Here is a 25,827-nt window from a genome sequence, read left to right as displayed (position 1 = left end):
TCATGGGCATAATATATGCTCTCAATCTGAGCTAATGCAAGGATCTGAAATATACTTTTGAAGTTGTTCAGAAGCTGTTCGTTGACCTTGATGGAACCATCATTATGTTAAAGATGTTGACTCTGTTTCAAACATTGTTAACTGTTTTGAATCCTGTATGTGTAACATTGATCTTAAAGGTGTTTGCTGCATTGTGTAATAGAAAGATGCAAGATCTTGTAAAGTTTGGTAGGCAAGTTAACATTTACTGAACACTTGCATGGAAGTATTACTGTAACAAAATATTTTCTAAGTAGATTTTTTACCAATTGAACACATTTGTTTCTGTGGTGTTAAATACATAAAGGCATATTCTATAACTTGGCTGTGATGGTATAAATCTAAATTTCTGGTTTATTTTCACTTTTTAAATACAAAGTGTTGAAATGCCTGCAGTTAAAAAATAAAAAAGTTATTTGATAAAAAAAAAATGTTGAATGAATTCCTTTCTTAAAAGCTATTACAATAAAAAAAATAAGAGAAAGCTAAAATGATGATAATAATGATGAAAATCAGCAACTTAATATTTTAAATAATGAACTTTAAAAAAATGTTTTTGTAATTGCTGTAATTAATTACATAACACTTAAAAATCATTTTAAATAATGTGGAAAAAGTAATTGGAGGAACATAATTTTTATGAGTAAACAACTTAAAAATATGTTTTTAAGCTACCAAATATTACGTAAATGGTAATTAAAATCACCTTTGATTATGGAGGAAAAGTTAATTCCCCTAACTCAATATAGTTTGTTGGTTCAATCTAATTTCAACACAAGTTATCGTAACTCAAAAAGAGTAATGGAAACTGTTGCGTTAATTTTTTTTCTTGAGCTTAAACAATAGTTTTTAGAGTGTAGTTACCTGTTCTTTCATAATATAGCATAATATAGTGTGTTTCATGGGCAAATGTTGTTCACAGTTATTTGGGTGAATATTGGTTAACACTGTCTGTTTTATCTTTAATTGCCTAACTGTGGCCTCGACTCTCACCAACACTTTGAAAAAAGATCAAATTAATATTGAACAGAACTGAGTCCAGCTTAGTGATGCGATCCAGTTTGTCATGTTAAATTAATTGCCCAAGTCTGCTTTAGATGATCTCTAGAAACCTTATTGCATGGATTTAAAGGACTGTGCACTTTTGCTGGTTTGTTAAAAATAATGTAGCCACCAGTGGAAAATATGCATCGTCTATTATAACCAAAGGTTGACATTGTTTGAACATAATGCCCATCACAAGCAAACACCAGAATCTGAAATGAAATAACTAAGCTAGAAATTTGAAATTTGTACTTAAGCTAAACCAAATAAACCAAAGGTATCAGCAAGACATTTATTGAGGCAAAGATACAGAGATGCACAGTTTGATGATTAAATGCCAATGACCCATCAAATCACAACAGGATCCCAGCAGTGATAGGAGTTAGGATGGGACTCCCCCAGAGATGAAGATGGAGGCTTGGATGGAGCTCTGAGGGAAAGCGGTGAGACAAAGGTTACACAAACGAGAGTCTGACAGGCAGGATGACAGAAGAGCAATGAGATATAAAGTATGTGGAATGGGAGCTGATTGGCTCACACAAGGTGGGCAAGAAAATGACTGGAATATAGTAATGAAGTCAGCAATGAAACAAAGGCTTGAGAGCTATCAGTCCATAAAGAGAGGTAAGAAGAGAGCCTGTAATAAGGCTCAGAGGTAATTGGAGGCCAGGAGAGGCTATTATACAAAGTTTAGAGAACAAAGTTTTTGTAAAGACGAACAGAAATGTGGATATAAATGGAAAAGAGTTTGTTACCACCACCAGCTCTATGTCATGGCTTACCAGGACTTTTTTGAGGTAAAAAGATGACATCAGAGTCAAAAATGATGTACGACAAATAGCTTGATGATGACCAGCAGCTCAGTTATTAAATATTGAGGAAATCTGGTTGCAGAAGTAGCAGCACCTATTCCAAAAGTGTGATCTGAGCATAATTCAAGGGGCTGATACCCCACCTGAGAAGGAGTTTTTAAAAATACTAAGAATTTAAACATTGAGTGATTGACAAGAGTTGAAAAGAAAGGAAAAGATGTAAGTAAGGAAGTAGTTGTTGATTGAAGTCTGATGAAGCTACAGAGCAAAGTGGACTCCCCCCCCCCCGCCAAAAAATAAGACCAGTCATACCGTGTCAGGGAGAAACAACTCTAATGTCACATGACATTAGCTGCAGCTCAACGTTAAAGACAGACTGACGTAATGCATGAACAGAATATGGGGAGGAAAAGTTACTGAGAAGGATACAGATTGAAACTGATGGCAAAAAGGCTTCAGGAAGACTTGAAGATGTCAGGAGAGACAAGACAAAGCCTCGAATAAAAGCCTGAGGGCCATCAGAGGCAAGGAGAGTTAAACCAGAAGTGGTGATAATCCTCACAAGGCCATCAGAAGGACAGATCTATTACAGAGACCGGAAACTGATGGAGGTCAAATAACAAAGTGTTTGTGAATAAGAGCAGAAATGCGAATAAACATGAAAAAGACTTTGAGGTTTACAAAAAGGTTTGACAGCTGTTGAATGCAAGGAGAGAAACATTTTGGACTTTTAACTGTTTATTAAGTGTTACAGCATGAACTTCTCTTAGGGCTGTTCATGTTTTAGCAAAGTAATTAAGTGAAAGATAAACAAACAACTACATGACAGAAAAGTTTTCTTTATTTACTACTATAAAATAGTATACTATAAAAAATGACAATGGGTCCACAGTAAGAAAAAGTATCTGATGACCCATCATAGAGGAAGGAGATCCTAGCAGGGACAGGAGTTAGAACAGGATCCCCAAAGAGTGAATAAGATCAATCTTACTGTTTCAATGAAGTCTGACTGTATAGAATATAAAACACATGAATTATTAACAGCAATATTTCCAGAGGAACAGAATATAGACATAACACCAACTGAACTGAATGACGGTGAGGCGAGGGAACTGAAGCAAGTGTCCTGAAGCAAAATAGAAGAGAGGACAAGGCTTTACGATGGAAATGTCTTTTTTTTTAATAAAAGCAAAAAACAAAAATAACACAAATATAATCTAAAAGAAATGTTCATTCTTTTATGCTCACAGTAGACTGTAACATTGACACTTTCTGATGTCACCACTGGAGGGGGCTGTGGTCCAGCTGGTCCCAGCTCCAGCTTGGTTTTGCACCAGTACTGGGCACCATCATCTTCTCTACTGGGAGTGATGTTCAGAGTGAAGGTCTCATTCACGGGTTTCTTCTGTTCACTGTTGGACTGTAGGTGACCCAGTGCTGTGTTTCCTCTGTAGAAGGTCACAGTGAGGCTTTGAACAGGAGCTACGTTCTGTACGCTACACTGCAGGGTGTACTGCTGATTCTCAAACATCATCTCAGTGTGGTTTACAAAGCTGATGGAGACACTTTCTGGAGACTCTGAGAAGACAGGGAAAGAAACAAAAATGTAAAGAACAACATGTAAGCTAGAGGCTTGAAAACATCAGCAGAATGACTTTATATTTACACATACAACAGAAATCAAATTCCGATTATAAATATAAAACTCACTAGCAAGTGTCACATGAACATACTTACGATACACATTTATACTGAGAGTGCTACAACACTGATCACCAGCATCAGTGTTATAATAGCACATGACATATGTTTCCCATTCAGTCAGTTTGTCAACTGTCCAGAACAAGGTGGTTATATATTCTGTGACTTTTCCCACAGCGTGCTCCAAACCAGAAAGATTTCCATGGCATCCCACCTCACATACAACACATGTAGCATTGGCTGGGTCACCATACTTCACTATCAGTGCAGGTGGAGTAAACACAGGATTGTTTGTGCAGCTAGAATCTGTAAGAAACACATTAAATGTATGAGACAGCACAATTAATATCAAACCGAAATGCTGCCAACACTGAAAGAATAAAGTTACGTTGAAACCAAGCACACCATTGTTTTTCTTGTGACATTACCAATAAGTTTGATGTGTCACATGGCCCTCTTCCTATTGAAAAAACAAAAGTTGTATCCAAGATGGCCGACTTCTAAATGGCCACCATGGTCACCACCCATCTTGATGAGTTTGCCCCCTGACATATACTAATGTGCCACAAACAGGACTTTAATATTACCAACCATTCCCATGTTATTACGGTGTATCCATATAAATTGCCCACCCTGTACTTTAAACCCAGACAGCAGGTAAGGTCAAAGATTGCGCCACTTGGATCCATGTCAGCCATTGCAAAGAGGATTCCAGAACCACAATAACAACACAAAGGGTTAAACAGATTTCCACACAGACAAAGACATCGAGGGTGTACATTGTGCTCTGCCATTTCAATTTACAGAGCCAGACTGTCTCCACATGAGGCACCGAACATGAACACAGGAAACACAGGAAAAAGTGTTTTGTTAAATCACTCAGATGCTCCCTAGGGACGAGTTTTAAAGATTACTCTAGTGTGTCATATTAGCTTGGAAGGTCGTGTGTGAGAGATGTTGTACATTCATTCTTAACAGTATTGCTGCTCACAAACTGGAGACATTGGCTGACAAAGAGTTTTTGGATAGAAATAAAAAAAATCTTTTAATGTCCCTGATAACAAGCGTCATGGTAGCTTTGGCTCTCCTAACACTGTATGTTTCCTGTATCAGAGACCTGGTTGATAGAACAGCTGATAACGCTGATAACAAAGGACTTCCTTAAATGAACAATGGCTTCTTGTGTATGAACAACTTGATTTAATTCCTGTGCCATCTCAGTACCTTCCTATCAATATAGAAATTCCTCAGTCAGTAAGAAATGAAGATTTTGTGTACATTTTTAAATCTCTTTACACTTTGTAGCCATCAGGATGCCTACGAAAAGGATAAGGCAGGGCTCGCAAAATTGCTAGCCCAACGTCCCGGGGCTAGCGATTTTCCAGTCGGGCTACCAAAATCCATCTCAGCCCTGCCCGTCGGGCTATCATAGGAAGGAAAAATATATGTCAATGCTTTTGCATTCTTTTGGAAATGTAGTTGGGTAATTATGTCATTGGCATCGGTGAGCCACTGTCAATATGTGACATATTGAAATCGCGTTTGAATTTGCGCTTGTTTTTTGCTTTCACTTTGCAATCACGCGAACTGTGTATAGAGAGCGACAGCACTGATTGGTGAGTGACGATCATTCGCGCACCAATTCCTCTGACATCGTCTTATCAATCGTTAGCTTACTATGCAAACATGACAAGTGAAATCTCCCGCAGCAAGCTTAAACATGTGAGAGGTTGATCGCGCAGAGAATCGCTGAGCGTTATGTGAGTGCGTGTGTAAAAGCAGCAGGATATATATTTTAGTTCTGCTGAGCCAAATAAGACAGGTCAGGGTGAAGAAGGGACAGCCAAAGAAAAGCTTACCACAAAACGGAAAAGTTATGACAAATCAGACTATAAGGCAAAAAGAAAGTGCAGCTTTATGGTTTCATGGACAAAATAATTTCTGTGGCTGCAACATGACGAGCTAAATAATAACCAGGGGTGCACATAAGTGGTCCGCAGGTGCGCATTCGCTGTCAAAATAAAAAAAAACGCGCACAAGATAAGAAGTTGCAACGCGTGTTTGCGTACATAAGATTTTCTGGAGGAGGACAGACATTTGTTTAGAACTCTTAAAGATGTCGAAGAAGCTCCTTTAAGCAATTACTTTGGTGTTCCTCCACCTCCAAAGAAATGTCAGAAAGAGTCCGAACCACAACAGAAGCGCGTATTCTCGGAAAAGTGGTTGCAGGAGGTGAGCTGGCTTCAAACAAATGATGAACGCACAGAGAGGTGGTGCAGAATGTGCCGTGAAAATCCCACTCTAGCGGACAAAAACAGTGCCTTTTATATGGGTGCAAACGCGCGTTGCAACTTCTTATCTGGTGCGCGTCTTTTATTTTGACAGCGAATGCGCACATGCGGACCACTTATGTGCACCCGTGTAAATAACGTAATGTTCTGCCGGGTGTGTTGTTGGTTTTCCCTCGATTTCTGAGTCGACAAGCGCCTTTGTTACTGGGACCAGTAATTTTAAGAAAGGCCCCCATTAGAACCCATGAGAAATGCAAGAGATGCATTATTGCTCAGTCTGCAATATCTTTCCCAGAACAAACACCAATTGCAAATAACATACTAAAAATAAACCTGAAAATCAGTTTAAAACAGCGTACTATGTTGCAAAGAGTGAACTACCACTGGCACAATTTAGCAGTCTTTGCAAACTTCAAAAAGCAAATGTCCTAGATCTTGGTTCCACTTGCCTCTTACCCGTGACTTCAGTGGAAATTTCAAATTCAGGATCTGACACAGACTGATTCATGTCCTACACAGTTCTTACAAGTTCATAGAAATGTCTGTTCAATTAGAACCAAGTATTTGAGTTGATGATTGTAATTTTTATACAATGTTGTAATTTGTGTTTCAACAATTTTTTTGATTAATGTTTTGTTTCCGTTACAATATTATACTTTAATGGATAATATTGTAAAGGAAACAAAGCAGGAAACAAAACATAAATCAAAAAATTGCTCTCTTTTTTATTCGGGCTACTTAAATTTATTTTGGGCTACCAAAAACTGAAGAGTCCCTGCCCGAAGGGCTACCAGGGATTTTGAAATTTTGCGAGCCCTGAGATAAGGCTATTTAATTTTTTGTATGTTATGTTCACTCAGCCCCCATTTGTTCAGGCACTGATATTTTCGGAAGTTTCTTTATTGGCACTATGTTTTATTGGCTAGAGAAATATTGGATAGATAGAATCGGGCTACCCTCAATTGCACAGCTCTGTATCTAGAATCAGTCTCTTGGAGACAAAGCAGAGTGCTAAGCATGGCAGGACAGCATTAATATACACTTTATTTATCCCAAAAGTTATAGACCAAAATCAAAAAAGGAAACGAGAGACAGAGGGTAATGTCCACCGGATCTGTCACCACAAGATGAGGACATCATTATACTTATCGCACAGACCACAGCTATCAAATTCAAATTGACCTTTTATGGTACATTTTCTCACTTCAAACATTTGATAACATAAGCTCCAGGCAGCGTGCAGTACGACTGATGTTATATCTTAAGTGGATGCTATAGAGATTGTATCAGTTCCCGGTCTCTCTAATCGGCAGCTCTTGGGGGTTTAAAAAGGGGAAGTGTTGGGTGAAACTGTGAATGAGGTGCCAGTGTTGCTCATGGATAAAGGGAATTTATGCTCAGGAGTTTAAGAAGCAAAACAAATGTGACTATTGCAGTGTGTACTGTGCATTAGATGTACAGGAGTCATTTCCTGTGTCGTTCAGTGGTGTATTTGTGTAATCTCAGTCTCTCACTGGACATGCTCCTGTTACTGGTCAGCATGTCATGAAGTGGGTGGGAGGTATTGTCCAATATTTTCCTTATCTTGGGCAATATCTGCCTCTCCGAACCCAACTTCAGGGGATCCAGCTCCGTCCCCACAACATTACTGGCCTTCCGGATCAGTTTATTGAGTCTGCGACCCTCAAGCTGCTGCCCCAGCATGCAATAGCTTAGATGATAGCACTGACCACAAGAGACAATCTTGGCCATTGTCCAACAGATGTTGAAAAACCTCAGCTGCCTCAGAAAATAGAGACGACTCTGGCCCTTCCTGTAGAGGGCAGTAGTGTTTTTAACCCAGTCCAGTTTATTATCGTTGTGTACTCTGAGGTATTTAAAGTCCTTCACAATGTGAGAATTTAATGGCTGTTTTGCTCAAATGTGCTGTGACTTTCAATGACTCAATTTTCTGTTACTTGGCTGTGTCATTTTTTTTCAAGAACACTGCTAGACAGCTTTTACATTTTCATGTATTTTTCACACAAGACAGACAAACAGATAATATGTTATATAATAATAATAATGATGATAATAATAATAATAATAATAATAATAATAATACATTTCAAAAAGGTAGTAAAGAGATTTAAACTTTACTGGTAATTCTTCTATCAAAATAAAATAAAATAAAACAAAAATCCTCAGCTTCATAACTCATAAACAGGCAAGAGAAACTTCAAGTCACCCATGTCTGTCCATACGTCAGTTTGTTCGCAGCTACCGAACGTTCAGCATCGACTAAAAAGAATTTGGAAACTTCTAACAGGATTCAACAAATGCAAGAGGAGAAAAGTGCCGAAACGATTAAAATGCAACAATTTACAGAAATATTGAAAGACAAATAAAAACAGGACAAGAAAAACAGAAATGCAGTGCAAGGTCCAAGACATGGAGAAAAACAATGAAAGCCTGCAAGTGATGTTTGATGAAATGCTGAAAAGAAACACATAACTTTTAAAAGAGAAAGAACAGCAGAAGGCTATACACCAAGAAATGCAGTTCAAACTCCAAGACATGGAAGCAATACATCACGAGACGCAATCCAAGCTCCAAGTCACTGAGAAGAAAAATGAAGGCCTCCAAGTAATGTTGATGAACCACTGAGGAGAAACACAAATGCTGAGCCAAGAAATGCAAGCTCTGGGATAACCAAAAAATACACCAAGAGATGCAGCGCAATAATGAAGGCCTCCAAGTGATGTTTGATGAAGTGCTGCAAAGAAAATGCTTAAAGACGAGGAACAGCAGGATGCAACACACCAAGAAATGCAGGGCAAACTTTGAGACATGGACGCAGTTCACCAAAAGATGCTGTGCAAGCTTCAAGCCACTGACAAAAAAAATGAAGGTCTGCGCTTAATGTTTAACGAAGCACGAAGAAGAAACAAGGAAATGTTGAAAGGAGCAACAGGAAGCAATACACAAAGGGATTGTGTGCAGGCTTCAAGACACCGAGAAAAACAATGAAGGTTTGCATATCATGTTTGATTAAGCTCTCAAAAGAAATACACAAATGCTTAAAGCGAAGGAACAACAGAATTCATCAACAGATGCAGTGCAAACTCCATGACACAGAGATAAAAATGGAAGCACTGCAGGAAGTCTTTGATAAAGCACTTCAAGAAAATGCAGACGTGCTAAATGAAAAGAAACAACTGGAAGAAACCCAGAGAGACGCAGCAGATTCTCCAAGACTTTGAAACAAGGAAGGCAGAATCGCAACTAGTTTACAATGACGTGAAGCACAAAAACACTGAAGTCGAGGAAGAGAAACGGCAACTAGAAAAAAAATGCAGGGATATGCGGTGCAACATCCAAGTAATGGTGACAAAAAATATCCATTTGAAAGTGTTATACAACAAAGCCCAGTGTGCAAACACCGAAATTCAGGAGGAGAAACAACGGCAGGAAAAATCTCAAGAAGACACGCAGTCTTTGCTTGAAGAACTGCTGAAGAGACGACAAAAAGACATGCATGAGAAAAACAAAGAAGAAAAAAACTGATGAAAAGCAAGAAACATTAGAAGAACTGGAGAAACACTGTAAGAATCTTGAGGTGCAGGATGAACACTTTTTCACCGACATGACAAATCTCATAGCGCAAAACAAAGATCTGCAGGAAATCTGCCTAAAAAAGAAAAGAAAGCAGTTCGGGATCTTCTGGAAGAAGGACTTCTTCCCAAGAGTAGCTTCATCTTCCTCCTTCAGGGGCTAATTATTCAATAAAATACACAAATAAATTCAGTGTGCTTCAGGGTCTTATTTAATTTTAACATTACTGATGAAAAACACCGTTTAGCAGTGCTTACGAAAAGCTGAATAACTTAAACTGAGCCTTATTTAATATGACTTCCTGTTTTTAGACGAGTCGACAGGTTTGAGTTGGATAACAGGTACCAGTTCAAGACTCAAAACTCACCGTAATTGTAAAATAAATTTTAAGAAAAGTCACACTTTGATCATTTGCCTTCATTTTATGAAGATATGTATGCGTTAGTATTGACTGATTCTTTTAAGCCTTGTTGTTGCTTTCCCAATGACCACAAAGATTTAAACAACAAACATATAAAAGTGGAACACAAGTTAAAAATAGAAGGATGAAATAATTTGTGGATTTCTTTCTTTCTAAAAGAATCAGGGAATAAACAAATGCAGATGTACTTCTAGGTTTTAGGAGGCAAAGAAGACAAATAGGCACCATATTATTTTACATGCATTTTTTATAAAACATGCATTTAATGCACATCATGATCATTGACAAAGATCATTGAAGACCTGCTGGCATTAAAAAATGGTCAAAAGGATTAAAATGATTCTTTTTAACGTTTAAAAAAAGCTTTCTCGGTAATCTATTTAGTTCCCTGAGCTTACATTATCCACATTTGTTGCCTAAAAAAACCCAGGCAGAGCTTACTTAAAATGTGAGATTTCAGTTACTTCACATGAATGCCGATTGGCCTGGAGAAGGTGATTGGAGTAGACCAGTGATTACACAAACAGATTGACAGTATGAGAAAGTGATAAAGCTTAGATTTAACTGGCAACACCTGTGAGCGCACAGATGTGAGGCCATAGATCTTCCTTATTGAACTTGCGCATAAACTTCATTTAAAATATAAGTAAAATAGTAGTAATTTTATATACTTATATAATATGTAATAAAATATATATAATATATATTAATGTAATATTATTTGGTTTGGTTGTGCTTAGGAAAAGAGAGAATATTTTATTGCATAAAAAAGCACTGATCACATCTTGCAAACATTTGCTTTGCCAGATGATTCTGTGGCTCGTTGCACCCAGACTGGCAACAAAATCAGGACTCCAACTTGTTGGCCTGGTGACTCAGACAGGCTCTCCTCCCTTCAGTCCTCATTTATAAAGTGCTTTAAAAAACTAATATTACAGCTAACAGATGGCGTGCAGGTAGCACAACAACGTATAACCACTGACTGCTGAAGAGACAGAGTGAAAGTGAACTCATTGTTGGAGTCAGGAGCAACACAAAAATGACCCCCAACTCCAATTTTTAGTTTAAGTGTTTATACATTTAGCATTTCCTGTCCTCTTTAAGCTAACTAAGTTAGGGAAACTTAGTTATTGTGAATTATTCTCCCTTAGCAGCTCTACCCACAATGCAAAGGTATTGCGTCACAAACAGAAACACAGTTATGGAAACAACTGCTGTGTACAACATTTGGTACAGGAGGTTTTTGATATAGACTGAAAGTGTGAGGGCTCAGTGGTTGGCACTGTTTCCTCACAGCTTGGTGATGCAGGGTTCAAACCCATAAACCATAAAGTGTTGATTCACAACAAAATCAATGATTCACAAAATGTGAGAATGCACACAGACTTCTGTACACTAAAAGAACAAAATCAGAGGTATTTTATTTCACAGTTTATTATTCAGTGAGTTTACTGTCAGGTCTACTTAAGGCATTCACGAGGCTCACAGACTAAAATGAGATGACACCTAAAAGCTACACCAAAACTAGAAGCAATGCATATATTAAAACATGGATACATTAGCATGTGGGCGTTGTCTCTTGCATGAACGAAGACTCCTATCAGTCTAATGCAGGAGTGTCAAACATAAGGCCTGGGAGTCAGAAACATTGCAGCAAAGATCAACTGGAGAGCTCTGGAAAATGTGGAGGATAACTTTCACAGCTTTTTAATGAAAATCTTAATAAAGAACACCCTTCACTCATACTACAACAAGGTAATTAAGTAATAGATAAACAATTACAATTACAGAAAGTTCCTATTTTGTTTTCATTATCTACTATATAAATGTGTTTGGGGGGGGGGGGGGGCTACCCTACATGCCATGCCTCTCCTCTTTTTGATCCACAGCCACCTCGACGCTGCTTCTGCTACGTTGGTGACCAACTACATAGCTCTTCGCTGGTTAACCCCTATGATGCCTAGCATCAAAACTTTATATTTTACAAGTCGAGGTAAAACTTTTATCATTTATCACATTTATATTTTTTACATATTTATCATATAGTTTCACTTTAGCTTCTGTGTGGCCCACAATGTAAAATGAGCTTGACATCCCCGGTCTAAAGCAACTCTAACCAGTCAGTGATCCCAGGATGTTCTGTGTCCTCACAAACATCAAACACTCTTCACTCCAAGGCTAACGCTCTCTCAGGCTCAAGCATCAAAATAAAAACAAAAAAAAGTCATTTTATACAGCTGACTGTACAGGAAATGATTTTTTTGATGTAACTGCTTCGTGCAACATTCTGTCGTGACTTTACATCAAAGCAGAGAACAGAATCTTTAAACACATGAAGTGAAAAATGAATCTTCTGCTGGAGCCTCTCTTCCATGTTGCCTGTCCATTTCTTCCCCCGAAAGCTACAAACAGACAGACAGTTAAAGAGTGCAAAGAAACATCTGTGATCTGACTGAGCTGTCATTATTGTAAGACTGTGATGTACGGTGGCTCAGAGAGTTTAGTGCAGTATGCAGTCATTTAATCAAGAAGTCAACTGATATGAGCTCACTGACACACACAGCTACCTAATTACCAGAGAAAAAGCTGCTTTATCCTTTTTCACTGTCAGCAAGGGTTTGCTAGTTTCTGACGGGTAAATAAAGATTTTGTTGACTTTTATTTTCTCAGACTTACGTTGGAGTGTAAGCTTTAGTTTTTCTGATGTCACCACTGGAGGGCGCTGTGGTCCAGCTGGTCCCAGCTCCAGCTTGGCTTCACACCAGTACTGGGCTCCATCATCTTCTCTACTGGGAGTGATGTTCAGAGTGAAGGTCTCATTCACGGGTTTCTTCTGTTCACTGTTGGACTGTAGGTGACCCAGTGCTGTGTTTCCTCTGTAGAAGGTCACAGTGAGGTTTTGAACAGGAGCTACATTCTGTACGCTACACTGCAGGGTGTACTGCTGATTCTCAAACATCATCTCAGTGTGGTTTACAAAGCTGATGGAGACACTTTCTGGAGGCTTTGAGAAGACAGGGAAAGAAAGAGTAACACAGGTAGATGTTAGTCAGTAACTGCTGAGAGTATGAATCCATCTAACTGGAAAGAAAGGGAAAGAAACAAAAAATGTAAAGAACAAAACAGAATGCAAGCTAAAGACTTGTTAACAACAACTAAGGGGTTGAATCCATGTAACTTTATATTTACGCAGAGAAAGAGGTTGATTTGGGATTATGAATTATGAAAAATTCATTGGCAAGTGTCATGATCTAGAGTACATATTTACATATTTACACAAAGAAATCAAATTCATATTATAAATGACGCAAAATTCACTAGAAAGTCTGATGTTATAAAGTAAGTACTTACGATAGATAGATAGATCCAGATCGCTGCAGCACTGATCACCAGCATCATTGTTATAATAGCACATGACAGATATGCCCCCATTCAATCAGTCTGTCAACCGTCCACAACATCGTGGTTCCATTTTTTGTAACATTTCCCACAGCGTGCTCCAAACCAAAGACATCTCCACTGCAGTCCTTCTGACATACAACACATGTAACATTGGCTGGGTCACCGTACTTCACTACCAGTACAGATGGAGTAAACACAGGATACTCTGTGCAGCTAGAACCTGTAAGAAACAAAGTATATATGTCTGAGATAATCAAGAAAACTATAATAACACCAGTGCTTTATAATCCATCTTATGACTTTATATTTTACAATAATAATATATTTTCTTGTTCAATCTCAAAATATCTGGATGTTTGATGATTTAGCAGTAAAGTCAGAAAAAATCTACAAAGAAAATAAACATTTATCTTGAATGAATGTATGTCACATTTGGACTAGATTTGAAAAAGATTTGTTTTATGCCATCATAACACAAAGTATCCTGATATGATAGCCTTCTCTTACCTATACATGATGTAGTTCTGATGTATGTTTTTTTACTCGCTTGTTTCAGAATAGTAACCAATTTATAACGTATTAGAATATTATCATTATAAGATTCAATGATAACCTTACGTATTATTCAGACATTCAACTAACAGCCATAGTAATTACTTGAAGTTTGTAAGTGTCAATCAAGATCTGCGGCTGCAGATCGTGAGTTTCTTTTGTGAGGACCTAAACATGGACAAAGAAGGCAAAACTAGATTTTTAACAAAAAGCAAACCGTTTATTAAGGATGACCATTTTGGTTTGACCAAAAACTGTCAAACCAAAATAACAGAGAAAACCTGGAACACTGGGAATACCTTGGAAACACACAAACACACAAGCCAGACTCCAACAGGAGACACGGGGATGACAGAGACTCAAGAGGAACCTAACACAAGAAACATAAACTAGGCATACAAGAAAGTTAGAAACATGTAACTAACTAAACTTGGGGCTGACTCTAAAACTGGAATTTAATCCGTCTTTAAAATAGAAACAGTCACAAAAACACAATAACCACAAGACACTGTGTGACTGTCTGACAGTAAGACTAACATTCAGCAGAATCAGGACTAAACAAGAACATCCCGAACACAGACGCTTTTTATAGCTGGGAAACTTTTAACTTACCACAGCTGGACACATGGTGGGTGCACAGAAAAGTGACTGAGGAGGCAACCAGAAGAATAAAATGGAAAAACATTATTCCCAGCTAGAGTTTTAGAAATAAAATGATCAAACATGAAACCCAAAGGTGTACAGAGAGGGAATCTGCCCTGCGAGTTCCCCGTTTTGCTTTTCTTCTGTAGGAGAACAATGTTGGCAGAGTAGCCTGTTTACCAAAAATACATCCGCTCTTCTGTTTTTTGCTTTTGTTTTTGTTTTTTTTAATCTTCAAAGATAGTCAGCTGTGAAAGTGAAACTCTGTTTTTCTGAAGTCAGGGATTCAAGTCAAGTCTGTCTCCTGAGGAGGTTTTACAGTCCAGATCAAAAGTTTAAGACCACTTGCAAAATGACAAAAAAAAAAAAATCATATTTAGCATTGTTAGATCTTAACAAGGGTCCAAGTAGAGCTTGCAACAAGAAGAAATTGGAGTGAGACAAGGAGTGAGCATGCAATTTATTGAAAACAGTGCTTAAACTTAAACATGAAGCATGAAGACATTAATAAAAATAATGTCTTCATGTGTGCTCAATCATCCAGGTATGTAATACCCAAAAGGTTGATTCTGTTCATCTGGACGTAGTGTTTTCAGTGGAAGAAACGTTTCATCATCCAAGTAACTTCTTCAGTCTCAGCTGACTGCAGGTTTCCCCAATCTTATAAACAGTACATTTGCACAATGACTGAAAGCAGCCCACTACATGAACAATGGGCTGTGAGGTAAGTTCCTAGATCATTAATATGCAAATTCTCATGACCATTGTTCAACGACTACTAATCGAAGCCTACTGATCAAAGACCACTGATCAATGGCCATGAGTAACATCCACAGAGAGTTGGGGAATGGCTGCAATCACAGCATTGTAAGATGGTGAAAGATGTACCCTTAGGCCCCCTCCTCGATTCAGAGATGGTCTTTCCCTTTTCACGTAAATGGCTTCCTTGACTTCGCGCTCAAACCAGCGTTCCTCCCTGTCCAGGATGTGTACATCCTCATCATTGAAACAGTGTCCACTGGCCTGTAGGTGTGAATAGACTGCAGAGTCCTGGCCTGACGAGGTAGCTCTTCTGTGTTGTGCCATCTGCTTCGCCAGAGGTTGTTTGGTTTCCCCGATGTATAAATCCAGATGCAAACACTAGTGAGAGGAACTGAAGCTTAAAAGAAAAATCGAGCCCTTATTAGGGCTGATGACAAGAGTGTGAAACAAAACAACTTGAACAGTGGCAGGGGCTAAACTAAGACCCAAACCGGCAACACTAGAAAAGACTATGACGACTATGAACATGATTTTGCGCAGGCATGAAAGAAACTATGAAGTACAAACATGAACTAGATACATGAACATGCCCTGAACAAAATGATGAAAACCTGAAGTGAAATGGAGGGTAGGACAACAGACAACCTGACACTGAACAATGGAAGACCCACAGGAGGTGATCAGAGGAAGGAGAAACACATGAGAAAACAGTCAAAGTCAGCTTTAATGTCAAAGACCATATATACAATCATACACAGGAATTTGAAATTGCAATGCTCCCATGGCCCTCAAAGTACACTAAAACAATATAAAGATAAAAAGATAGAATAAAATAGAAGTCTTATGTACAACACAATACTATACAATTGTATAAACAGCAGTTTCCAACACAATCATAGTGATTGTGAGCAAGTTCATGTGCAAGTGGGGATGGGGCAGTCAGTGAAAAGGCAATGGTGGAGGTTCAGAGTTTTGTATGTTTGGGGGGAGGGGGGTTCGGAGGGAGGAGGTGAATGCAGGTCTGGAGTTTGTGTGTGTGAGAGCAGAAAGTGAATTCAGCATCCTGACAGCCTGATGGATGAAGCTGTCTGTCAGTCTGCTGGTTCTAGCTTGGAGGCTCTTCAATCTCCTTTCTGATGGCAGCAAACTGAAGGAGCTGTTGGACAGATGAGTGTAGTCACCTGTAATCCAGAGGGCTTCCAGATGAGGCAGGTGCAGTAGATCTCCTGCAGGGAGGGAAGAGAAGTACCCACAATCCTCTCCACTGCTCTCACTACCCATTGTAATTTTTTCCGGCAGGACCCAGTGCAGGAGTCATAGCACACAGTGATCCAGGTGGTGAGGATATCGCTCTCTCTTTTTTGACCAGGAGAGATCTTCTGGGATGAACAGCATTCTAACGTATGAGTCTCTAGTGTCCAGATGTATGAGGGCTGAGTGAAAGGCAGTTGAAATGGCATCATTGGTTGAGCGGTTTGGCCGGTGTTCTGAGAAACCATCCTACCCTGAGAAATCGTCCTACCCGTATTATGATTTGCCGGTGACTTGTGAGTAAACCTAACCCTACCCCCTAACCATAACCATAACCGTAAGAACCATAACCTTGGATGAGAGAAAAATAAGTTAATTTGGTGTTGTGCGCATGCTCAGCGTCTGCGCAGAAACATTGGGTAGGATGTTTTTTGAGGTAGGATGGATTCCCAGAACACCGGTATGCAAACTGAAATGGATCCAGGTTGGGGGGAGGAGATGTTTTGATTTGATGCATGGCTAACCATTCAAAGCACTTCATAATGATGGAGGTGAGAGCGACTGGACAGTAGTCGTTAAAGCAGGAGGTAGGTGACTTCGGTACAGGAATGATGGTGGAGGCTTTGAGGCATGTGGGAACGACAGCCTGGCTCAGGGATGTATTACAGATGTCTGTGAAGACATCTGTGAGTTCCACAGCACAGTCCCTCAGTGCTCACCCAGGGATGTTATCAGGACCTGGGGCTTTGCATGTAATGATCCTGGCAAGGGATCTCCACACACTGTCTGGGGATAGTGTCACCACCCGGTTGTTGGAGAGGTGGAGTCTTCTGTGCATCAAAGCAAGCATAGAATTTGTTAAGCTCATCTGGTAAAGAGGTGGAACCGAGAGCGGTCTGCGGAGTGGGTTTGTAATCTGTGTTGGTTTCTATTCCTTGCCACAGCCTCTGATTATCTCTGCTGTCGCTGAAGCTTTGCGAAATCCTCCTGGAGTACTGCCTTTTCGCCTCTGATGCCACGTGACAGGTTTGCCCTTGCTGTTCTTAGGCTCACCTCATCCCCAGCTCTGAAGGCTGCATTTCTCAACCTCAGGAGCCTGAAGACCTCACCTGTGAGCCATGGTTTCTGATTGGCCCAAACAGTGATGGTCCTGGTCTCTGTGACATCATCAATGCATTTTGAGATGTAGGCAATGACAGCTTCTGTATATTTCTGAAAGTCTGTGGTGCAGTCTGTTTAAAGATCTCCCAGTATGTGGTGGAAAAGCAGTCTTGCAGTGCCTCTGAGGACCCTTCTGGCCACACACGTACCTGCTTACAAACTGGTTTCGTGACTTTGACCAGGGGCCTGTATGCTGGCATTAGCATAACAGTGATGTGATCAGAGGCACCACGGTGGGGGAGGAGCAGGGCTTTGTAATCTCCTCTCTGGGTGGTGAAAAAATTGTCCAAAAAAACAATGACACAAATGAACACAATGACACAGGGAAAGAGAAACTAAACAATGACAAACACACAATACTCTTTCAAAATAAACCAGGAAACACTGAGGAAATAACAATAATCAAAGAATAAAACTAAAACACACAAAACACTGGGCCGTAGACCCAGTACCGTGACAACAGGATCACTACGAGTTTTTGCCTAGGCAGCGGTTGTCCTTCTCTCCTGGATCGGCTGGAGCTTTCTTTAGCCGCCTTCCCAGCTTTGACAAATGTCCACTGTCCAGCTGGAATAATCACATTTACTCAGGGCCTTCTTGATGTGCTGTTCTTCTGCTTCCCTGGCTGCTGTGTCTGTGGGGATGGTGTTCGCTCTCTGTTGTAGCGTCCTGATGACACCCAGTTTATGCTCCAATGGATGATGAGAGTCAAACCTTGAATACTGATCTGTGCGCGTAGGTTTACGGTACACATCAGCTTTTAGATGTCCCCCATTACTGATGGAAATCTCACAGTCTAAGAAGGTTAACCTGCCACCTTTCATATCCTCCCTGGTGAATTTGTAGTGTTGGTCCACCGAGTTAATGTGATCCATGAATTGTGGTACCTCCTGAGATTAGATTTTCACGCACGTGTCATCCACATATCTGAACCAATGACTTGGTGGTGTTCCAAGGTAGGATAGCAAATCCCTCTTTTCCACTTCTTCCATGTACACGTTGGCCGCGGAGGGTGAAACTGGGGAACCCATGGCAGACCCATGTTTCTGCCTGTAGTACTGACCCACAATGGAACAATAATACTGACCCTTGGATGTGAAACTGTCATGGCTCAGAGGCCCATGGAGTGGAATGGACTCAAGCGCAGAACCAAGAGACCAGAGGCTTGAAGTGATTTGCAAAAACAAAACTTTTATTTACAAGAATTCCTAACTTAGATTCTCAAGGCAAAGGAGGGCTCCACCCAAAGGAGGAGAGCCGATGCTGTGGAAAGTTATTCAGACTCACCCAGACCATGACAGAAAAAGGTAGAATTAACACACAGTTCCAAAAGCAAACACAACTGATCAGTGCTGAGGGTGGTTCTGTTGCTGAATTTGGGGTCATCCTCTAATCTCTTGCAAACTACCTTCAGTGACTGGAATGCAAGTGAAGGGAGATGTAACATCTCTCTTCACTGACTGTACATGTACTAAGATTGGGGAAACCTGCAGTCAGCTGAGACTGAAAAAGTCACTTGGATGACAAAACATTTTCCCACTGAAAACACAACATCCAGATGAACAGAATCAAGAATCAATTTGGGATTTACAAAAGGTAAACCTGGATGATTGAGCATGCATCAAGACATTATTTTATTAATATCTCTAAAATGATAGCGGCACAAACGAAAATTTTTGCAGCACAAACGTAGCACAAAAGTTTGACACCACTTTTGTTTGATTTGGGTAATGCGGGGGGGCTGGTTGACCTTTTGACCTTTACATTTTCATTTATATCTTTAAAACAGAAGCAGCACAAACAACAATTTTAGTAGCACAAACATAGCACAGTTGATTGACACCAATTTTGTTTGATTTCCTTAATGTGGGGACTGGTTGACCTCTGATGACCTCTAGAAATTCTTATTAATATCTTTAAAATGATAGCGGCACAAACTAAAATTTTTGCAGCACAAACGTTTGATACCACTTTCGTTGGATTTGAAGAAGGTTGGGGGTCCAACTTCACTCACATCTTAAATTTCTGTAAGCAGGTGTAGTTGAAACAGCAGTATTTTGTACATATATATTTCAAAGTCTTTTGATTTTTCATACGTCATAACTCTTCATAATTCATATATATTCAACTTCAAATATTATGCACAAATGTGTATCTTTATCCTAATAATACCAAGTCATGGCTTCTCTTTCTCTTTTGGGTTTATCGCGGTTCTCCAGCTTCCTCTCTTTCATCTAGAAATGGTTTAATCAGCTTGTGCCACTTATCTTTTCAAACAGGCTAAATGAACAGAAAGACAGAAACTTCTCATGTACACATTAAATGTTGTGACCAAGAGGAAGAAGTTGTTTACATTAAAAAATCAACAACTTTATTTTGGTTCATATTTGGTGTACATACATAGAAAAATCATTATACACACATAAAACAGTATTCTGCGATTAAAGCCATTCTCAGATCATATGTGTCATTATATAGAAGGAAGCTAAAACTGGTGTTATTGTAACTACAGGAAGATCTGTTATAGTGGCTGTCAGTGAATAAAGCATTAACGCAAAACAAAATGTATAATGTGCATTTATATACAAATCATGATCCTCGCAGGATTAATGCTGACTGATCCCAACTTTTCTCTGGCAGAAATGATTTGTTGCAACTTTGGTAATGCTGTGACCTCATCAAAGACCATCGTCAGCTCAAATGAAAACATTTCCCTGCAGTGTTATTTATGATTAAATATCTAAATGTACTATGTTCTTAGAGTAAAATATTACTTTTCCTCCTGCGATCATGCCAGAGATTAAAGTCGACTGAGAGAATGTGCACAAAGGGAAAAATAAAGACAATATTATGAGATTGAACTTGTATTTCTGCTGCTCCTCATTTGTTTGTAAAACAAATAGATTATAAATGTGAACACTGTCAGAATGGACGTGTTCTTATTTATAGGAAAATGAAGGTGTTTAATTTCTAATGAATTAAAATGAGGACGACATCCCAGAGCGACACTACAAGCTGAGAAACATCAGCTTGTTGGTGTTTCTAGCACAGCTGTAAACGACTCTAATGGTCTAAATAAAAGAAAGCAACTCTAACTACTCACCTTAGTTCGTTATGTGTGTGCATACATAGAAAAACAACTCATTTGAATACTGCTCACTCACTGCCTTTAAGAAGCTATACAGAAAATGAATGAAGTATTTGCTATGATCTAATTACATTCATTGTTATAATAGGCTTATGGAATCTTTTGATATGAAATCAGATGAGAGCAGAGAGCAGAAGCATTAAACACATGAAGCTGTGAGTTAATATTCTGTTGGAGCTGCTCTGTGGTGTAGTGATTGCTTGTGCAATTACTGCTGTCGTGGTCGCTGTTGTCGTTGTGCCTGAGCTTGTAGTTGATTTGGTGGTTGTAGTTGTTGACTTTGTAGTTTGGGGTGTTGTGGCTCTTGTGGTTGACCTTGTTGTTGATTTAATGGTTGTAGGTTCTGGCTTTCTGGTTGTGGTAGTAAAATCTAGGAAAAGACAAACAGGTAATTTGAGCAAATAAACACCTGATGTATAAATCACGTGTTTTGGTCTGTCTGTTAATATTTTCAGTCTGTATTCTAAGATAAGCTAACCTGCTCCCAGCAAAAGGTTTAAGATTATGCACAGATATGGGAGCGATACCAAACAAAGAAAAAACTGTGTCGGTTTGGTGTGAATATAAAACTGAGGTTTGATTCTTTTAATTTTCCCACAGTGACTTACAGACTGTAGCATTGAGTTTTTCTGATGTCACCACTGGAGGGCGCTGTGGTCCAGCTGGTCTCAGCTCCAGCTTGGCTTCACACCAGTACTGGGCTCCATCATCTTCTCTACTGGGAGTGATGTTCAGAGTGAAGGTCTCATTCACGGGTTTCTTCTGTTCACTGTTGGACTGTAGGTGACCCAGTGCAGTGTTTCCTCTGTAGAAGGTCACATTGAGGCTTTGAACAGGAGCTACGTTCTGTACGCTACACTGCAGGGTGTACTGCTGATTCTCAAACATCATCTCAGTGTGGTTTACAAAGCTGATGGAGACACTTTCTGGAGGCTCTGAGAAGACAAGGAAAGAAAGAGTAACACAGGTAGATGTTAGTCAGTAACCGCTGAGAGTATGAATCCATCTAACTGTGTATTTACAGAAAGAGATCAAATTCTGATTATAAATGATGCAAAATTCACTAGAAAGTCTGATGTTATAAAGTAAACATACTTACCATAAAGAGTTGGATTCAGACTGGTAAGACACTGATCACCAGCATCAGTGTTATAATAACACATGAGAGGGATGTCCCATTCAGTCAGTCTGTCAACCATCCAGAATATCGTGGTTCCGTTTTGTGAAACTTTTCCCACAGGGTGCTCCAAACCTGAAGCATCTCCACTGCAGTCCTTCTGACATGCAACACATGTAACATTGGCTGGGTCACCGTACTTCACTACCAGTGCAGATGGAGTGAACACAGGATACTCTGTGCAGCTAGAACCTGTAAGAAACACAGTACATGTTTGAGAAAATCAATAAAACAGTAGTTACAACAACACTTGATACTAAATCTTATGGTTATATAGTTTACATTTCCTTCTAGATAATTCTCACAGTATTTGGATACTGTCGGGTGATTTGGCAGTAAAAGTTTAAACAAATCCACAAATAAAATGAACATTTGTTTTTTATGGATGTCTGTCACATTTGGACTAGATCCCACAAAGTTTTATATTCTTTAAATACAAAATATCCACAATAATAATCCTTCACCACCCAACTGTACACAATGGTCTTGTTATATATGTGTGTTTGTTTTTCACTTGAGTTATTAAAAATTTTAAGATTGACTGACTGATCAAATTCAATGATCACATTACAAACTGATCAAGCACTAATCTAAGAGCCACAGTTATAGTAATTAATCTATCACTTTACAACATCTAAAATAAAAAGTGAGAACCATTAAATTAATGGGGTATTACAGTATGCTTCCACCTGTAACGATGGCTCTAAGTTTCTAAGACATTCAGCAGCAGCAGGACTAAACGTGAGCTGTAAATTAGTTGTACCATGCACATCGTGAACACAGCCTCTTGGAAAACCCTTCACTTACCTTGACTGGACACTTGGTGGGTGCACAGAAAAGTAACTGAGGAGGCAACCAGAAAAATAAAATAGGAAAACATTATTCCCAGCTAGATTTTTAGAAATCAAATGTTGTCGAGAAGATGATCAAACATTTAGTCCGAAGGCGTTCGGAGAGGGGAATGTACTCTACGAGTTCCTCATTTTGGTTTTCTATTGTAAGAGAACAATGTTGGCAGTGTAGCCTGTTTTCACAGCACACATCCGCTGGGTTTTTTCCTTTCCTGTTTTACAGCCATCAAGTTATCAACGCTGGCAAATTGTGAAAACGAAAGTGTAGCATTGTCACCGTTATACATACTGCAATCTTTTTATATACTGACTTTAAAGTAGTAATATCCTCATAATAATTAAAAAATATATCAATCAATCAGTATGTCTCAGGAGCTTGGAAAGAACAGTGTCTGGACTTCTTTAAGTTGCTTGAAGACGTTTCACCTCTCATCCGAGAAGCTTCTTCAGGTCTAGGGTCAAATGTTGGAGAGTCCCAGATTTAACCCCTGTGGGAGTATCCCCACGAGAGGGACAATGGACCCCCTAATGATCCTCTACCTAATCACATGAGCCAAGGTGTGAAAACGGGTGTGGGTCCCAATCAGCCAGGGTTTCGGGTGAGCTCATTGTGAAACCTGGCCCCACCCTATCATGTGATTTCCTGAGGTCAGATGGCCCAGGGTGTGAGTGGGCGTTAAGGCGTCTGGGAAGGGATCTCAAAACTGGATTATAGATGGCAGACAGTGTCGTAAACCACCGCCTCTGTTCAAAGATGGTCACTCACAGTGGACATAGATGGCTTCTTTCACTCCTCTTTCAAACCATCTGTCCTCTCTGTCCAAAATGTGAACATTGGCATCCTCGAAAGAGTGACCTTTGACCTTTAGATGCAGATGGACTGCCGAGTCTTGTCCCGTGGAGGTGGCTCTTCTATGTTAGTACATACTGATTCTATGTCAATCAGTCTGACCTTAACACACCATGCACTGTTTTTTGTTTTTTTTTATCAGTCTTGAGGTTTAAACATTTAGTGGATGCTTCCAAACGTTTGCTTTATATCCAGTTTGTACTTATTGTGCAGTTACTGTTTTGTATTTTTTGCTTGTTGCTTTTAATGCCATTACAGTATACCATGCATTAGCTTATAGAGTACTCTGTATATGCATCGTAACTTTTCTAAACTGTAATATGGGAGAAAAATCAGTTGTGCAATTGAGAGCTTTAGTCGTGAGCCAGCATTAGACAGTGGCTCTGATTAAAGTGAAGATTATCCATTTTAACATGTTCTGAGTGTCCCATTTCAGTCCTGTATTGTAGGCTATGGAGAACTCAAGGAATTCACACACACCTGCACAGTGCACTCAAACATATTTATCTGTACATAATATCTGTAGGCTGATCGGAGGTCCACACTTACAGTCAACAATGTTGAAGGTTTGGTACTTTGGCTGAAGGAAAAGAGGAAGTTTTGTGCTCATAAGTCCCATTGAAATGAATGTGACTGTGGTACATTCCTTTCCTCTTTGCTTCCCCGGTGATCTTTATCACAGTTTCCTGAGACTCCCCCCATTCTGTATCAGTCTTGTATTTATTCACTCAATAACAACGGTATTATTCCTGCACTTTCTGTTGTAACCCCAGTTCTCTATATGACTGTACCTATCTCAAGTGTATCAACAGATGAAGGCAGAACATCATAACTAATTTATAGACTTAAACTGTGAGTCTTTAAAAAAACAAACAAAAACAGAGCAGTCCTGCCTAGTCCGACTTTCAGCACCTTTACAACTATCTAGGAAGTGAAAGCACAGCGTACGCCAGTAATTACAAAACCACCTGAACAAATAAAATTATAGCACTGGTCACATACTCAACTGAAGCGCTGCTCATTACCTACATTACTTGCGACGTATTGGTTATAGCTGTGTAATCTCTCGTTAATGGAAATATCTAAACAGCCAATCACATGACACTGTGAACCGAGCATCAGAACAAGCAAGAAAGGTGATTTAAGGGACTCTGACATGCCAGGATTGTTGGTGCCAGACAGGCTGGTCTGAGCATTTCACATTTTCTCACACTAGCATCTCTAGGGTTTACAAACAAGTCTCAAAAAGAGAAAATATAGAGCAAGTTCTGTGCAAAATGTCTTGTTGATGCCAAATGACAATAAATATAATAAAGGTTAGGCGAGTTTCCACTGCCAATCAAAGATACAGATGCTTTTCATTAAGTACTTAGAGCTCTGGTTTTCATATTGGACTCTCACCTGGCTTTTATATATTGTGATTGTCTTAAAATATCCTAATGACAGCTTATTGCTAAAACATCTCCACCTTCTTATCCGGTAATAGCACAGTTATTAAAGTGTTTTTAATTAGAGTGTGCTGGTGTTTTCGCCCTTTTCCAGATATCTGCCAGTCCTGTAAACACTACTCGCATTTCTAGTCTTCTGCAGCTAGAAACAACCTCGCTCCACTACACCAATCTCTTGATACACTTTAAAGGTACCCAATCAGGCTATAGAGAGAACATGAGTGAACGAGTGGGTCCAACAACAGGAGTAAGCCATGAAAACCTGACAAAAAGATGACTCCTCAGCAAACAGATATCAGACATACCATTTTTTTGCATGAATGACTTCCCCCAGAGTCATTCACGCAACACCAAAGAATCCAAGTAATTGATAAACAATTAAATGACAGAAAATCTCTTGTTTTCCATTGTACTATAAAAAATATGGGAAATATGGGACAGTGTGGGCAGTGAGCTCGAACATTTTCTGTGATTTCACACCTTTATCATGTAGAAAAAACTTGTAATGTAAAGAATCTAAATTTATTACTAAATAAAGTAAAAAAAATAGAGTACACCGAGTGCGTTTCTCTCATAAGACCTTTAAGACCTGCATACTGTATGCATAAGTGTAAACACAGCTTTTGCATGTTTCAGAGAAAATGACAAAAACGTGATTAACTAATAAATACAAGTTTTAAG

General features: G+C 39.3%; 2 protein-coding genes and 1 pseudogene across 3 annotated transcripts; all 3 read right to left on the bottom strand.

Annotated features, from left to right (window-relative positions):
- Window positions 1-1,465: 1,465 nt before the first annotated feature.
- On the bottom strand, window positions 1,466-7,591 carry LOC146385916 (intercellular adhesion molecule 2-like). The gene is made up of 4 exons (XM_084930078.1): window positions 7,402-7,591; window positions 3,633-3,902; window positions 3,144-3,473; window positions 1,466-1,554 (listed from the first exon to the last, which is right to left on the bottom strand). Exons 1-4 carry the CDS (start codon window positions 7,589-7,591, stop codon window positions 1,466-1,468), a joined length of 879 nt encoding a protein of 292 aa, XP_084786204.1.
- A 3,742-nt stretch (window positions 7,592-11,333) lies between these two features.
- On the bottom strand, window positions 11,334-14,592 carry LOC146385915 (intercellular adhesion molecule 2-like; annotated as a pseudogene). Its single transcript, XR_014800408.1, has 4 exons — window positions 14,469-14,592; window positions 13,255-13,524; window positions 12,579-12,909; window positions 11,334-12,304 (listed from the first exon to the last, which is right to left on the bottom strand). The product of XR_014800408.1 is annotated as an intercellular adhesion molecule 2-like (transcript).
- A 4,291-nt stretch (window positions 14,593-18,883) lies between these two features.
- Window positions 18,884-23,000, bottom strand: LOC146385914 (intercellular adhesion molecule 2-like). Its single transcript, XM_084931916.1, has 4 exons — window positions 22,805-23,000; window positions 21,920-22,189; window positions 21,429-21,755; window positions 18,884-21,190 (listed from the first exon to the last, which is right to left on the bottom strand). Exons 1-4 carry the CDS (start codon window positions 22,875-22,877, stop codon window positions 20,934-20,936), a joined length of 927 nt encoding a protein of 308 aa, XP_084788042.1. The 5' UTR covers window positions 22,878-23,000; the 3' UTR covers window positions 18,884-20,933.
- Window positions 23,001-25,827: the final 2,827 nt, after the last annotated feature.

The sequence above is a fragment of the Perissodus microlepis genome, chromosome 6 (genome assembly GCF_051167445.1).
Source record: "Perissodus microlepis isolate ML-2025 ecotype Zambia chromosome 6, ASM5116744v1, whole genome shotgun sequence".
NCBI classification, from domain to species: Eukaryota; Metazoa; Chordata; class Actinopteri; order Cichliformes; family Cichlidae; genus Perissodus; species Perissodus microlepis.
The sequence above is the reverse complement of the archived record's forward strand: the minus strand, read 5'-3'. Positions and strand labels throughout refer to the sequence as shown.

Bases quoted from the DNA above. Each gene is read 5' to 3' on its own strand.
- LOC146385914 (XM_084931916.1), bottom strand. From the start codon at position 22,877: ATGTTTTCCTATTTTATTTTTCTGGTTGCCTCCTCAGTTACTTTTCTG. The intron at 22,190-22,804 runs GTAAGTGAAGGG...TGTTTCTTACAG, and splicing joins CCACCAAGTGTCCAGTCAAG to GTTCTAGCTGCACAGAGTAT. The intron at 21,756-21,919 runs GTAAGTATGTTT...TTGTCTTCTCAG, and splicing joins TCTGAATCCAACTCTTTATG to AGCCTCCAGAAAGTGTCTCC.
- LOC146385916 (XM_084930078.1), bottom strand. From the start codon at position 7,591: ATGCTGGGGCAGCAGCTTGAGGGTCGCAGACTCAATAAACTGATCCGG. The intron at 3,903-7,401 runs GTGAGAGACTGA...TGTTTCTTACAG, and splicing joins CAGTAACAGGAGCATGTCCA to ATTCTAGCTGCACAAACAAT. The intron at 3,474-3,632 runs GTAAGTATGTTC...CTGTCTTCTCAG, and splicing joins TCTCAGTATAAATGTGTATC to AGTCTCCAGAAAGTGTCTCC.